General features: G+C 42.0%; 1 protein-coding gene across 5 annotated transcripts in view; it reads left to right on the forward strand.

The window, feature by feature from the left end:
• Positions 1–12,965, forward strand: part of DMXL1 (Dmx like 1) — a 148,637-nt gene that overhangs the window by 88,577 nt on the left and 47,095 nt on the right. For 4 of the 5 annotated variants that reach the window (XM_065406803.1, XM_065406804.1, XM_065406807.1 and 1 more), the window contains 5 exons: positions 1,111–2,185; positions 2,492–2,683; positions 9,128–9,204; positions 9,384–9,511; positions 10,464–10,706. In XM_065406803.1, the coding sequence (XP_065262875.1) occupies positions 1,111–2,185; positions 2,492–2,683; positions 9,128–9,204; positions 9,384–9,511; positions 10,464–10,706 (1,715 nt within the window). The remainder of the gene's footprint in view (positions 1–1,110; positions 2,186–2,491; positions 2,684–9,127; positions 9,205–9,383; positions 9,512–10,463; positions 10,707–12,965) is intronic. The other variant, XM_065406805.1, reaches the window with a different exon arrangement.

The following is a 12,965-nucleotide window of genomic DNA, read 5'->3' on the forward strand; positions in this document are numbered from 1 at the left end:
GCCTCTAAGAGGGCAGGTCTAACTGTCTAGTTGAATGTATTTCGTAATGTTGTAGTCTGACAGATCTGTGGTTAGGTCATGTCATGGCTTCTGCTATCCAAGACAGTAAGGCTTCGCTGGCCAGCATCTGTTCTAAGCTATGGGATGCCTTGCACATGCTATGTTCCCAATATTCCAGTGATATTGCATTCATGTTTAGACCTTATGGCTCATAAAATAACAGAGTAAAATGGTCACTGGTCTCTGAAATTACTTTAGCATTGGACTAAACACAGAACTGATATACCAGTGCAAGTTTAATTTCTTCCAGTCTAATACTGCTATTAATATATATAATTTTGTATAATTTTTATATATTTGTACTTTTAAATTGTATACATATATTTATATATAGATATAAATATAAAAATAATGTAAACATTATCAATGTAATTGCTTCTTTGTGTACTATAGTGGTCATAAAACTGTTTAACAACTTGTTTTAAGATGTGCTTTTTGGAGTTGTCTTTCCTGTGAGGGACAGGATGGATGAAAAACCACATCTACTTTATTTTTTCATTTTAGATGTTAACATGATCTTTGGTAAGACGTACTGGAAACTAAAGGTTACAGTTTAAATTGTTTGTTGTTCTCACAGTACAAAGATTACACAGCTCAGACTGACAGTGGGCAGTGGAGAATGCTGTATGTTCTTATAGATGGTACAAAAGTGTAGGATTCAGAGTTCTAATTACTGCAGCTGAACTGATCTCACTATGAAAAATTGAGTAACATTCCCTCCAAACTATGGGCCAAATTCTGCTCTCATTCAAACTAGCACAGCTCTACCATTCACTTCAACAGCAGTCAGATCTTGCAATGAATATGTGTTGCTGTACTTTGTCTAAAACCAGTTATTGCTCTTTACTGCTAAAAATTGAAGTGATGGTGAAAAGGGAGAAACAGCAAACTTGAAAATACATAGCTGTCCTATATTAATTATATTGGTCATATAGATTTCTAATTAGCTTATGAGCTGGTAGAAGGTAAAGATTAACATTCAATATGAATTATTCTTCTGTGTTGTGATTTTTCTCATTTCTTTACAGATGAAAATGGTGCCTCCCCAAGTTGTGACCCTTCAGTGTTCAACTTTTATAATTATCTAAGGACGCATCCTCTCCTGCTGAGACGTCATTTTGGCTCTTCTGAAACGTCTTCAACACGCATTTGCCTAACTGTAGAAAATGGACTGGCAGACAAAATAAATTTAAGTGAAAGAAGATTGTTTTTCACTACAGCACATGCACATTTAAAAGCTGGCTGTCCCATGTTGGCTCTAGAAGTGTTATCAAAAATGCCAAAAGTGGTCAAGAAGTCAAAGCCTTTTTGTACAAATTCTAGTTTAATGGACATGAGTAAAGATTTTTCACCTTCTTCACCAATAAGGTTAGAGACCAAGGAAGATAAAGCTTCCATTGTTGATTGGGCACAACCAGTACTAAATGGTTTGGGATTGTCTTCAGATTGTTCATCAGACAAACAGTCAAGCTCTGCTCTTTCTTTTGATTGGAGTCAACCAAGTCTAGTATTCCAAGATGAACCGTTGGAGCTAAAGTGGGAAAGTGACAAAGATGAAGAAAGTGAAGATTCTTCTCTTGTAATGAAAGAGCTGAAACCTTTGCAGAAGATGACGAGTGAAAAGCTAGATGAAACTAGTTCTAACTACTCCGAGTCTTTCAGTGCAGTTGATGAAAATTATCTTTTAAGTCCATCAGAAGATGTGATCTCAGCACAGTTGAAGTTTAGAGCATGCTTGAAGATTCTCACAGTAGAGCTTCGTACACTATCCACTGGTTATGAGGTAGATGGTGGGAAGCTGCGGTACCAGCTTTACCACTGGCTTGAAAGAGAAGTTGTAGCTCTTCAAAAAACCTGTGACTACAGTGCTGAAATAGAGGAGGTTCAACCTGGGATTAGCGTGACTGTTGATGAAATTGCATTAAGTGAAAACACTGAAGAATTATCTGACCAATCAAAAGCCATGCTGCAGAGAGAGAATTTTCAGAAAAGGCGACAATGGCTTCTAAAATACCAGTCACTCCTGAGGATGTTTCTTAGTTACTGTATACTTCATGGATCTCATGGTGGGGGGTTGGCATCCGTGAGGATGGAACTGATTTTGCTTTTACAAGAATCTCAGCAGGTATGTGCTTTCATCCTGTTCCACAGGATATGTTAAATACCATGTTCAGATATTAATTGTCTAAAAACGTGCACAATGTTAAACTTTTTTCTTTTCCATGCTTTAAAATTAAAAATGAATAACTGTGCTATTACCTCTTATATTGCAGTAATTTTGTAACATAAATTATGTAGGAATTCATGTAAATATAATTTACTCTTTCTAAATAATTTATCCTATCAACTGGATTTAAAGTTCTTAACTAGACAATGTTAATCTAGAAGTAAGAAGTTACAGCTGCTCAACTATAATTTGTTTTTTTTAAAGGAACAGTCAATACAAACACTTCCTAGTCCTCTGCCAGAACAGAACTCTATACCTCTCCTATTTGCCTGCACAGCCAGTGCCAAAACAGTGGTGGCCAGTCCATTACTGCATCTCAGCAACCTGACTCATGATATATTACATGCAGTAATAAACCTTGATTCACCGCCTCACCCAGATATCCAGAACAATAAGGTAAGAATTTTATTATAATAAGGTAAGCTTGTACATTTTGCATATTTATACAGTTTGCTTAAAGCTAACTAACAGATTCTTTGACAGCTTGGAAACATTTCATGTCTATAACTAAAATTATAAATAAATAAATTAATGCAGTGCATAGATATGTTATCTATGCTCTGCACCTTTTGGATTAAAAATTGCTAAATCACTGGAAATAAAATATTTCATTTTATTGATAGTGGGCAGCTACTGTGACGTACTGAGCTCCTCACTTAAATGGGAGTTGAGGTAGATCAGCACCTCTCAGGATTGGGCCCTCATGTGATGTCTGCAGAGGAGTATGAATTTTTGAAAGAGTTGTACAATACACAGTTCTTCTTCGAGTACTTGCTCGTGTAGATTCCATTCTAAGTGTGCGCACACCCACATGCAAAAATTTCTGAAGACTGTGCCTTAGTGGAATCCATAGGGTAGGCTGTGGTGCCCCGTTGAGTACTGCACCTATGCACTGGTGTATAGGCACTGCCGATCCTATGCTCTCTCAGTTCCTTCTTAAGGCCTGTGAAGTTTGGTCAGAGCACCTTGTCTTGCAATCGCAAGAGCATTAGCAGTTCTTGAACAGCCCATTATCTGTCTTCTTTGTACTTAGTTAACCTTTAAGTTAAGTGTTGGGTTGTTTGGTAGTTAGAGTCCCCAATGGGACTTTGCCCCGGAGCAGGGCATGCTCCATTCCCCCGGCTTCAAACCATGCTCGTCAGGCACCAGGCCGATGCCTATTAGTGAGCCCCATGACAGGTCTCTGAAGTGCTTGGGGGAGTCCCATAGAAAGGACAAGTGCAGAATCTGTAAGAACTTTCGCCCTAGAACCCAAAAGGAGCAGCCTGAGGGCCCTCCTCATGGAGGCTGTGCTTTGTCCTGCGTCGGAGCCCTTCCACTCAGATCCTACACTGAGCACCTCAGCATTGGTGCGGAGCGCACCGCCAGCACCGGGCTTTGCCCGGCACTATTCCCCTTCACTTGTGCCGAAGAAGCAGCAAAAAAAGAAAAGCCCCCCGACATTGGAAGGGAAAGGGGCCTTGGGCAAAGGACCCATGTCATGCCATGTGCCCGCCCTGGGGTTTCACGGGGGTACCACTGAGATCGGACCCGCCCAGCCAAGCCAAGGATCCATCTCCTAGTCCCGTGAGCAGTAGGGGGCCCCAGCTTCTCCCAGGGCCCTCGTTGCCTGATGCGGCCCCTGCGGCTAAAGAACAAACAGGCCGGCCAGGTGCCTGATTCAGCTAAGGCCCTAACGCCTAAGGGCAAGCTGGTCATGGGACGGCCCCATAGGGCAGTGGAGCACCCTTGGTCCCCAGACCACAGGCGTAGATCCCCGTCTCCGTGGCCTAGAACCCTGGCACTGTATTCCCATCTCCGGCCAGAAGACCCAGGTCCCCAATGCTGGACTCTCCCCCTTCGACACATGGGACACCGGAGTCAGGGCCCCGGTCCCCGTACTACCGGTACCGATGAGCTTCCCGTCAAAGATCGCCACGGCGCAAGTCACCCTCGCCCAGATGGTCTCCCAGATGTCGGTCCCCACTAGGACGGGATCGCTTCCAGTCACGGGACTGGTCTCCCCCCGCCCCCCCCGGTACTGCTCATCGGGCAGGCACTGATCCTCACCCTCATCTAGCCAGTTGCTGACCAGGGTCAGTTGGCAGACTCAGACCTCGAAGGCTCCGCCCTGGTCGCCGGAAGGGCAGTGGTTGAACTCAGACCAGGAGTTCAGCCCTTCACCAAAGAGGGGTGATTCGCCGCCAACCCACGAAGCTGGGCCCGGTGCCTGCAGCGACGGCATGGCAGCAGAGACGGTGGCCTGCTCAATGGCCGTACTAGAACCTGTGGGGCGTTCCTGTAATGCCGGTCCTGTATTCCCACCAGTCCTCCCTGGCAGCCTTGGACAAAGTGTCCCTGGCGCTGTCAGCACCGGGGTCAGAACATGGTACCAAATCCGACACGGACAGCGCATCGGATTCCAGCTCCTAAGAAGCCATCCCTGGAGAAGGAAGGAGAACCCGCCCCTCCTCCGGCAGTGCACTTGTCGTCGTCGTCTCCGGACAAAGCAGTGGCGGGTCCCTCCCAAACGGGCAGCCTCCCTTGCCCCCTCTTCCCCGACAACTTCCAGGAGCACCAGGTCCTCCTTAAGAGGGTGGCTACTAACTTGAACTTACAAGTTGAGGAGGACGTGGAGGAGTCTGATGACCTCTTTCATTTATATCCTCCTCTACCCCGGCCCGGGTCATGCTGCTCGTCCACCCAGGGGTCCTTAAGATTGCCAAATCGCTGTGGCAAACCCCCTCTTCAATTCCGCCTACTTCTAAGAAGGCGGAAAATGGTACTACGTCCCTGCAAAAGGATTCAAATATTTGTACGCACACCCTCCAGCAGTGTCACTGGTCACATCTGCTGTTAATGAAAGGGAGAGGCACAGCCAATCAGTGGCACGCCGAAAAACAAAGACGCCAAGAGACTGAACTTATTTGGCAGTAAGATTTATTCGATAGCCAGACTGCAATTTTGGGTGTCTAACCAAGGCGCCCTGTTAGGCTGGTACAATTTTAACCTGTGGGACTTCCTTAGCAAATTCAAGGAGGCCCTCCCACAGGACTGAGCCCAGGAGTTCGCCGCTTTGGTGGACGAAGGCACAGCGGTGGCAAGGGGGGCCTTTCAGATGGCCTGTGATGCAACTGACTCAGCAGTCAGGGTGGTCGCCTCTGCAGTGGCCATGAGGCACAGCTCCTGGTTGCAGTCCTTTGAGTTATCCCAGGAGATGCAGGCACTATACAGGACCTCCCGTTTGAGGGGACGGGGCTCTTCTCTGAGCTCACGGACTCAAGACTCCGTGGCCTTAAAGATTCCCATGCCATCCTCTGCTCCTTTGGCCTCCATACTCCTTAGCAGGCCAGGAAGCCATTCCGCCCTCTGCTTCCTCCACCTCCACAGTCTAGGTCCTGGGGGACTCCCCGGCTGGGCACCTACTGGAAAAAGGATAGAGACAAGGGGTCTTCCCGTTAATCTGCTCAGCCTGGCCCTTCCAGAAACCAAGGAGGCCAGAAGCCATCATTTTGAGGGTGCACTTGAGGACGACATCCCAGTCACCTCACAGGATCCACCCTCCCACTCTTTCCTCAACCGTCTCCGCCCCTTCTGGTCAGCCTGGTCTTGGCTGACCTCGGACTGTTGGATGCTCGAAGTAATATCCTCAAGTTACAATCTGCTCTATTGTACACCTTCCCCCCAGTGCTGTTAATTCACAGGGTCCTCATGAAGATCAAGCAGGACAGGGCGAAGGTGATCCTCATAGCGCTGGCTTAACCATGCCAGCACTGGTTCAGCACATTGCTGGACCTCTCGGTGTCTGCTCCGTTACAGCTACCGCTCAGTCTGGACCTGCTGTCACAAAACCATGGCAATCTTCTGCATCCGACCCTGGCGGCGCTGCACCTGGCAGCTTGGCTGCTGCATGATTAAATGCAGAGGTACAGGAATGCTCGGCCGGTGTCCAGCGGGTCCTGTTGGGCAGCAGAAAGCCCTCCACTAGAGCGACCTACCTGGTCAAATGGAAGTGGTTCACTTGTTGGATCTTGGATAAAGGCATTCGGCCCGAGTGGGCCTCGCTGCAGTTAATCCTGGACTATCTTCTGCAACTCAAGCTCCAAGGTCTGTCCCTTTCATCTGTCAAGGCCCACTTGGCCACTATCTCGGCCTTCCATCCGCTGCTCCAGGGTAGATCGGTTTTCACCAAGGATGTGACTGCCAGGTTCCTCTAGCACCTCTACCTGTAAGTCAGGGAACCCGTCCCTCTGTGGGTCTTGAATCTTGTTCTGTTGCGACTCATGGGGGTCCCCCTTTGAGCCTATGGCTTTCTGCTCTCTCCTTCTCCTTTCCTGGATGGTTATGTTCTTGGTTGCAATAACGTCTGCCCGCTGGGTCTCTGAGATTTAGGGTGCTTACCTCTATACAGTCTTTTACAAAGACGGTCCAGCTGCAGCTTCACCGGCTTTCCTGCCCAAAGTGGTCTCAGTTTCATACGGGCCAGGACATTTACTTACCTGTCTTTTTTCCAAAACTGCATAAGTCGGAGGAGGAGCATAGGTTGCATTCCCAAGACATCAGGAAGGCGCTAGCCTTCTATGTTGAAAGGACCAAGCCATTCCGCAAGTAGACACAATTGTTTGTTGCGTTGGCCGACAGGGTGAAAGGTCATGCTACGTCTGCTCAAATAATTTTTTCTTGGATCACTGCCTGCATTCGCTGCTGCTACGATCGGGCACAGGTGCCACCTCAGGCGATTTGTCACCGCCCACTCAACCAGGGCGCAAGCCTCTTCGGCAGCTTTCCTAGCCCAAGTGCCTATCCAGGACATCTGTAGGGTGGCCACCTGATAGTCTGTCCACACATTCACGTCCCATTATGCACTTACCCAACAGGCCCAGGATGATACTGGCTTCGGTAGAGCAGTACTACAAGCCAATAGATGGTGAATTCCAAGCGCACCTCCATTGAAACTGCTTGTGAGTCACCTAGAATGGAATCGACATGAGCAAGTACTCGAAGAAAAATCGGTTACCTACCTTTCGTAACTGTTTTTCGAGATGTGTTGCTTATATCCATTTCATTACCCACCCTCCTACCCCTCTGTCGGAGTTGCCAGCAAGAAGGGACTGAGGGGGCATAGGGCCGGCAGTGTCTATATACAAGTGCATAGGCATGGCACTCAAGGGGGGCTATAGCCGACCCTACCAATACCGAAAGGCAAAAATCTCCGACTGTGCCCGTGGGCGCGCACACCTAGAATGGACTGGACATGAGCAACACATCTCGAAGAACAACAGTTACAAAAGATAGGTACATGTTTTTTTTCTTTCATTTTTGTACTGTTTTGAATGAATCAAGAATTCCTGATACTTCAGCATAAAATCTTACTTTATATTAACTTACTTCCCTGCTTCCATTTATAAATAAAGCTGATAATTTGAAGGCAAAAAATAACAAAAAGCCCTGTAATTACTGCGTAAAAATTACAAAACATCTATGACATGAAGCAGTGTATCTTTATGCAACGATAAAATATTTCCCATAAAACATTTTCTTTTTCTTTGCAAGATTCCCTCCTTAGTTGCTTTTGAGTAAAAACTAAATTTAATACTTTCCAGTGATTATCTAAGAAGCTTACAAGTGTTAGGCACCAACTCCCATTTACTTTAAATGGGAGCTAGGCACTTAAATCTCCTGGGCACCTTTGGAAAATCCCAGCCTCATATCTTAAAATTCTTATCCTATGGGATAAATGTACAAGATGTTTATATGAAGGATAGTATTTGTGTAACTTAATTAACGGATGCTTTTATCAAACAAATTAAAAGGAAACCCTTTTTTTCTTCTCCTATCCCTATTATTAATTTACTTTGAGACAGAATATAAAATGTGTGTGTGCTAGGACAACAATGAGCCTGTTTAATGCAATTCATAATAAACTGTGTGTATGTGGCTTAGAACTGCAGCAAAGATCAGTCCAAAAAACCTAAATTCACTACAGTTCTTTATTCAAGAGCTCCAGTCTGAGGCAACTGTTAAGAAGCAGCATACTAATAAGCTTGATTGTAATTCTTTCTACTTGATTGTACAATATGCTTAATTGTAATATGCTTTCCAAGCTGGTTCTTTCTTAAAACTTGATTATGTGTTTATATACATGATTTTAGAAGAATCTACATTGTGAAGTACCATAAATATTAGAAACTAAAACTACTCTTGGCTAATATGTATTTGGCAATGCAATATTCTTGCTTTTTTTTATTTAGAACTCAGTTCCACAAACACTTCAATGTATGTATAACTTGCTCATCTGTGTAGCCCTGTTGCCGTCAAAACTTGTGTTTTCAGGATTGGACTTATTCTCTAATTCACTGTGGGTCCCCCTACTCAGTATTGTGAATTAGCAAAATTCAGGTGTAATGGCATAGCTAAATTGCTTTCTGAACTGTTAGAAATATATCACCTGTTTCTGTTGAAATGTATTATATTAAAAGTTGCTGCCAGATATAACTTAATTATTGGTCACTTTCTTGGCATAGAAGGTGACATAAACACAGTATCAGAGATTTCCATTCAGGACTAGGCATACAATTTTTGTCACATTCTTGGTGGTTTTGACCTGCTGAAGTATTTTAATGAATGAGAGTTCTACATATCAGGGAGTAGCCATGTTAGTCTGTATCCACAAAAACAACAAGGAGCCCGGTGGCACCTTAAAGACTAACAGATTTATTTGGGCATAAGCTTTCTTGAGTAAAAAACCCATTTCTTCAGATGCATGGGTTCGGACTCCTTGTTGTTTTGAGAGTTCTACAGTAATCTATACAAATGTTCAATTTGTAGTGTAATCTGTACTGTAAATACTTTGTCTTCCAGATACATGTAATGCATACCTTAGCAGCATCACTCTCTGCCTGCATCTACCAGTGCCTTTGTGGTGGCCACAGCTACAGGTAAAGAACTATGGAACACAGCCAGGGCACTAGCTCACTATACTAACAGTTTAATATATTGACAGTGCACCTAAAAACTGTCTGTGTAGCTCTGTCATATTGTGAGTACTGTGCATTAGCCAATTGTAAACAGAATTGCAGTGTTTATATAAACATAGCTTGCTGTTTCTTTTCCACAGTTCATTACAAGCAAACCAGTTCACTGGAACAGTATATCAGACACTGCTGCTTACCCAGCGACATACTCTAAGAACAACAAGCTTAGATGAAACTGTAACTCCCAATACATCTCCAGCTCAATGGCCAGGTATCTAGTAGTGGATTTCTCTCTCCCCCCCTCCCCCCCCCCCTTCATCCTCTTTTACTTGCAGGTATTTAACTACAGTTTGAGCTTTTAAACAAATACTAGGAAATTGTTAAATATTTTTGCATATCAGATAACATACTGCATACTAGTCACTTGTTTTTTTTTTTAAACAGATTAAACAGTCTTCAACATTGAAATTAAGATATAAACTGAATTATATATTGCTTTCTTGCAGTAAAAATTGTGCATGTCTATAGGGATATGTATTTACATTATAGGTGGAGTTGATAGCCTCACTTGAAGATGAGAATGCTCAACAGTTGCCATTATAAGACCCTGTTTTCAGTTGCTTATAACTTAGCCAAACTTCAACCATTCAGGCTGAAACTTGCCATGCTGGATGTCGTCCTCATGCTGATTTTTTTGGAAGGGGCAGGGGTGTGGGGGGAAGAGAGAGAGAAATCTTTAGTTATAATTTAGGTATTTCCTACAAATATTCCATAGCTAACCCTTCACTGAATGAGGTAGGTGTCTTTTGGGGGGAAGGCGGGGGGAAGCATGCAATTATGTAACTAAAGATTTTAACATACTGCACAAGAGGGCTGAATAAAGGTTGCACGGGCAACCTGAATTCTGTCACTTCATAACTTTTGAGTGCTTGACTTGAAAGTTGTAAAGTTCTTTTAATGTAGCTTTTTGCTTAAGTTTGAGTAGATTATTGGACTACTGATTAATGACATGTTAATACACAAACCTGTAAAAGGGTACTAAAATGCAAAAGCTAAGTAAATTTTATTTCTTTCTGGAGTCTTTTAATATAGGTAACTTTCGTTATTCTTTAATGTCTAAATTTTGTCCTCCAAATAAATAAAAGGATTCATACATTTGATTATATCATGCATCTTTGATTATAAACCAGAAAGTATTTACCTCTGTTATTTTTATATTTTAGGAATAACAGCTCTGATACGTCTTTTGAATTCTGCTGGCGAGGAAGCCCAGCCAGGACTCACAGTTTTACTTTGTGAAATTCTAACAGCAGTCTATCTTAGTCTCTTCATTCATGGTCTAGCAACTCATTCCAGCAGTGAATTGTATAGAATTATGGCCCATCCTTTTAATGACAAAATGTGGTCTGCTGTCTTTGGTGGAGGAGCTCATATTCCTAGCAGAGGACAGATGCAACAGACAACAAAAGCTGGTTAGCTTACACTTTTTTTTTTATTTACCTCTCTTTTAGGTTTTTTTTTTTTTAAATATTTCTGAAAAAAACTTCTTGATTACCATACAAAATAGCTTGGGTTGAGTAGAAATTCATGTTGTGCCTTACTCTAGTTCATATTCAAAGCAATGTATACAAAAGACAATACAGTAAATTGCTCTAACACTTAGTGGAGCAGTTGTTTTGTAGAATAGAACACAAGAGGAAAGTGAATGGTAATGAAATGCACTTCTGTGGATTTTTAATCCTATACAAACAGATTTAGGGTTAATCTTCTATACTGCTTTTTCAGTTATGCCAGAGTGTAGAAAATAGAATATTAAAAATGGTTCTTGCAGAGCTCAACTTCTGACTTTCTCCTGACACAATAGCCATATCTGTGTTCCTTTACTGCAAATACAGTGTATGTTTTCTTTCTTTGGCAGGTAGGCACTTCTCTATGCCTAGCCCACACCAGGTAGTAGTGTTCTCTATGGAATGTGTGGGGTTTTCCAAATCCCTTGCTGCCATCAGTACTCATAGTCCTACCAAACATGCAGGCAAGATATTAACTTTAGTATTTAGGTCTCTAAAACCAGTTTGCATATATAGAAATATAAAACCGGTAAAGAAAAATTTCTGATCGCAAGCCGTGAGCTTGAATTTAAAAACTGATAAATTTTTTTTGGTTTAATCCGCAATTGGATTACACTTCAAAAAAATTGACATATTTGTAGCATTTTTGCTATGCTTTAATTTAAACCATTTTAAAATACAAAAATAACACATTGCTCAGACCATGGTTTGGCATCATCAGAAGTGTTTCAAATCTTTGTTTATGGAGGCTGCTTGTTTTGCATCAAATGGATATATGGGTTATGATGACTGTGGATTTCTAAGTGTTCACCCAAAACACCAAATGTGATATTTTCTCACTTTTTGGTATACTTAAAGTATTTTTAATAACTATAGAGAATCCTTTAGAATAGCAAACAAATAATGAATATTGTAAATACATGAATTCTAAATTGTCCTGAGATGGATTGATTTTTTTTTTAAATACATTTTTCTTTAGCGCAAATTGTTAGTTTATTGATACAGAGTTTAGGATAATTTTAAACATGATATTCATGTAAATGCCTTGATAGAGAGAGCTTTATATAAATGTAAATATACATATTTTAGTGACTTACTACTGCAAAGGCTCTTGTCTAGTGATTTGGAAAACTAGTAGAGTTATGATATTACAGAAGTCATGAGGTTAAAAGTGTAGCACTTGGAGGGGAAGGCATTTTGATTAAGACTTGTTTAACTCCAGTGACTAATTAACATTTTGGAGAAAGCACGTTGAGCCTAACATACTGTCACTTCGACTAAGATGTGAGAGGTCAGTTACTCTGAAACCCTGAAAAAGTCTTGCAACAAAGTAGATACTCCTGACTCTTGTAAGTTGCAAAAACAAAAAATCCAGAAACTGTTCTGAAAAAAATCATACAGGCATTTCTTATACATAGTGATAATACAAAAAAAAATGGCACAAGTCCAATTTCTAAAAATCCTTTGCAGATGACTGAAATACAACATGCTTAAATAACAGTTGTGTGTAGGGGAAGAAGAAAACAAAGAAATCAAGCACAAAGTACTGCTAAAATGGGGGGAGCCAAAAGGGAGATATAGGGGGAAGCAATGTCTGAGTGGTGAATACTAGCTATCTCCATCATCTAATCTCTCCAGCATCCAGTGACATGTTAGTCAGACCACTTTATTCAGTCACCACTGACTCCCATTCAGCTTTCCTTCTGGATTGTTCGGTAACTTTCAAGTATGTTGTCCAATAATTATGCCTATCTTTTTTTCTCATCACTTCCCTTTTACATTTTATGTTAAGCTTTCACTCACAGATTGAAATTAAAGACTAATGTTTCTAGTATTAAAAAAAAAAAAAAAAAAACTTTTCAGGTATGCATATAAATACTTCGTAATGGCATACTAGTTCAAAAAATGAAATACCTGATAAACACCTGGGTTATTTTTCTGAAAGTGTTCTTTTTGAGAACCCTGTCAACATTTTCCTTCTCACAAATTAAGAATGTCAAAAGACACTTTCTTATCTCATGGGGAGAGTTGCAGTAATGGGAGAACTCATTCTTTAAGGTTAGATCATGTCCACATGAGCATCACTCATAATCAGACTTTAAGCTTCATCTTGGTTCCCCTGTGCCATCCAGAGTTCATAAAGAAATCAGATTTCCA

The sequence above is a fragment of the Emys orbicularis genome, chromosome 6, assembly GCF_028017835.1.
Source record: "Emys orbicularis isolate rEmyOrb1 chromosome 6, rEmyOrb1.hap1, whole genome shotgun sequence".
NCBI classification, from domain to species: Eukaryota; Metazoa; Chordata; order Testudines; family Emydidae; genus Emys; species Emys orbicularis.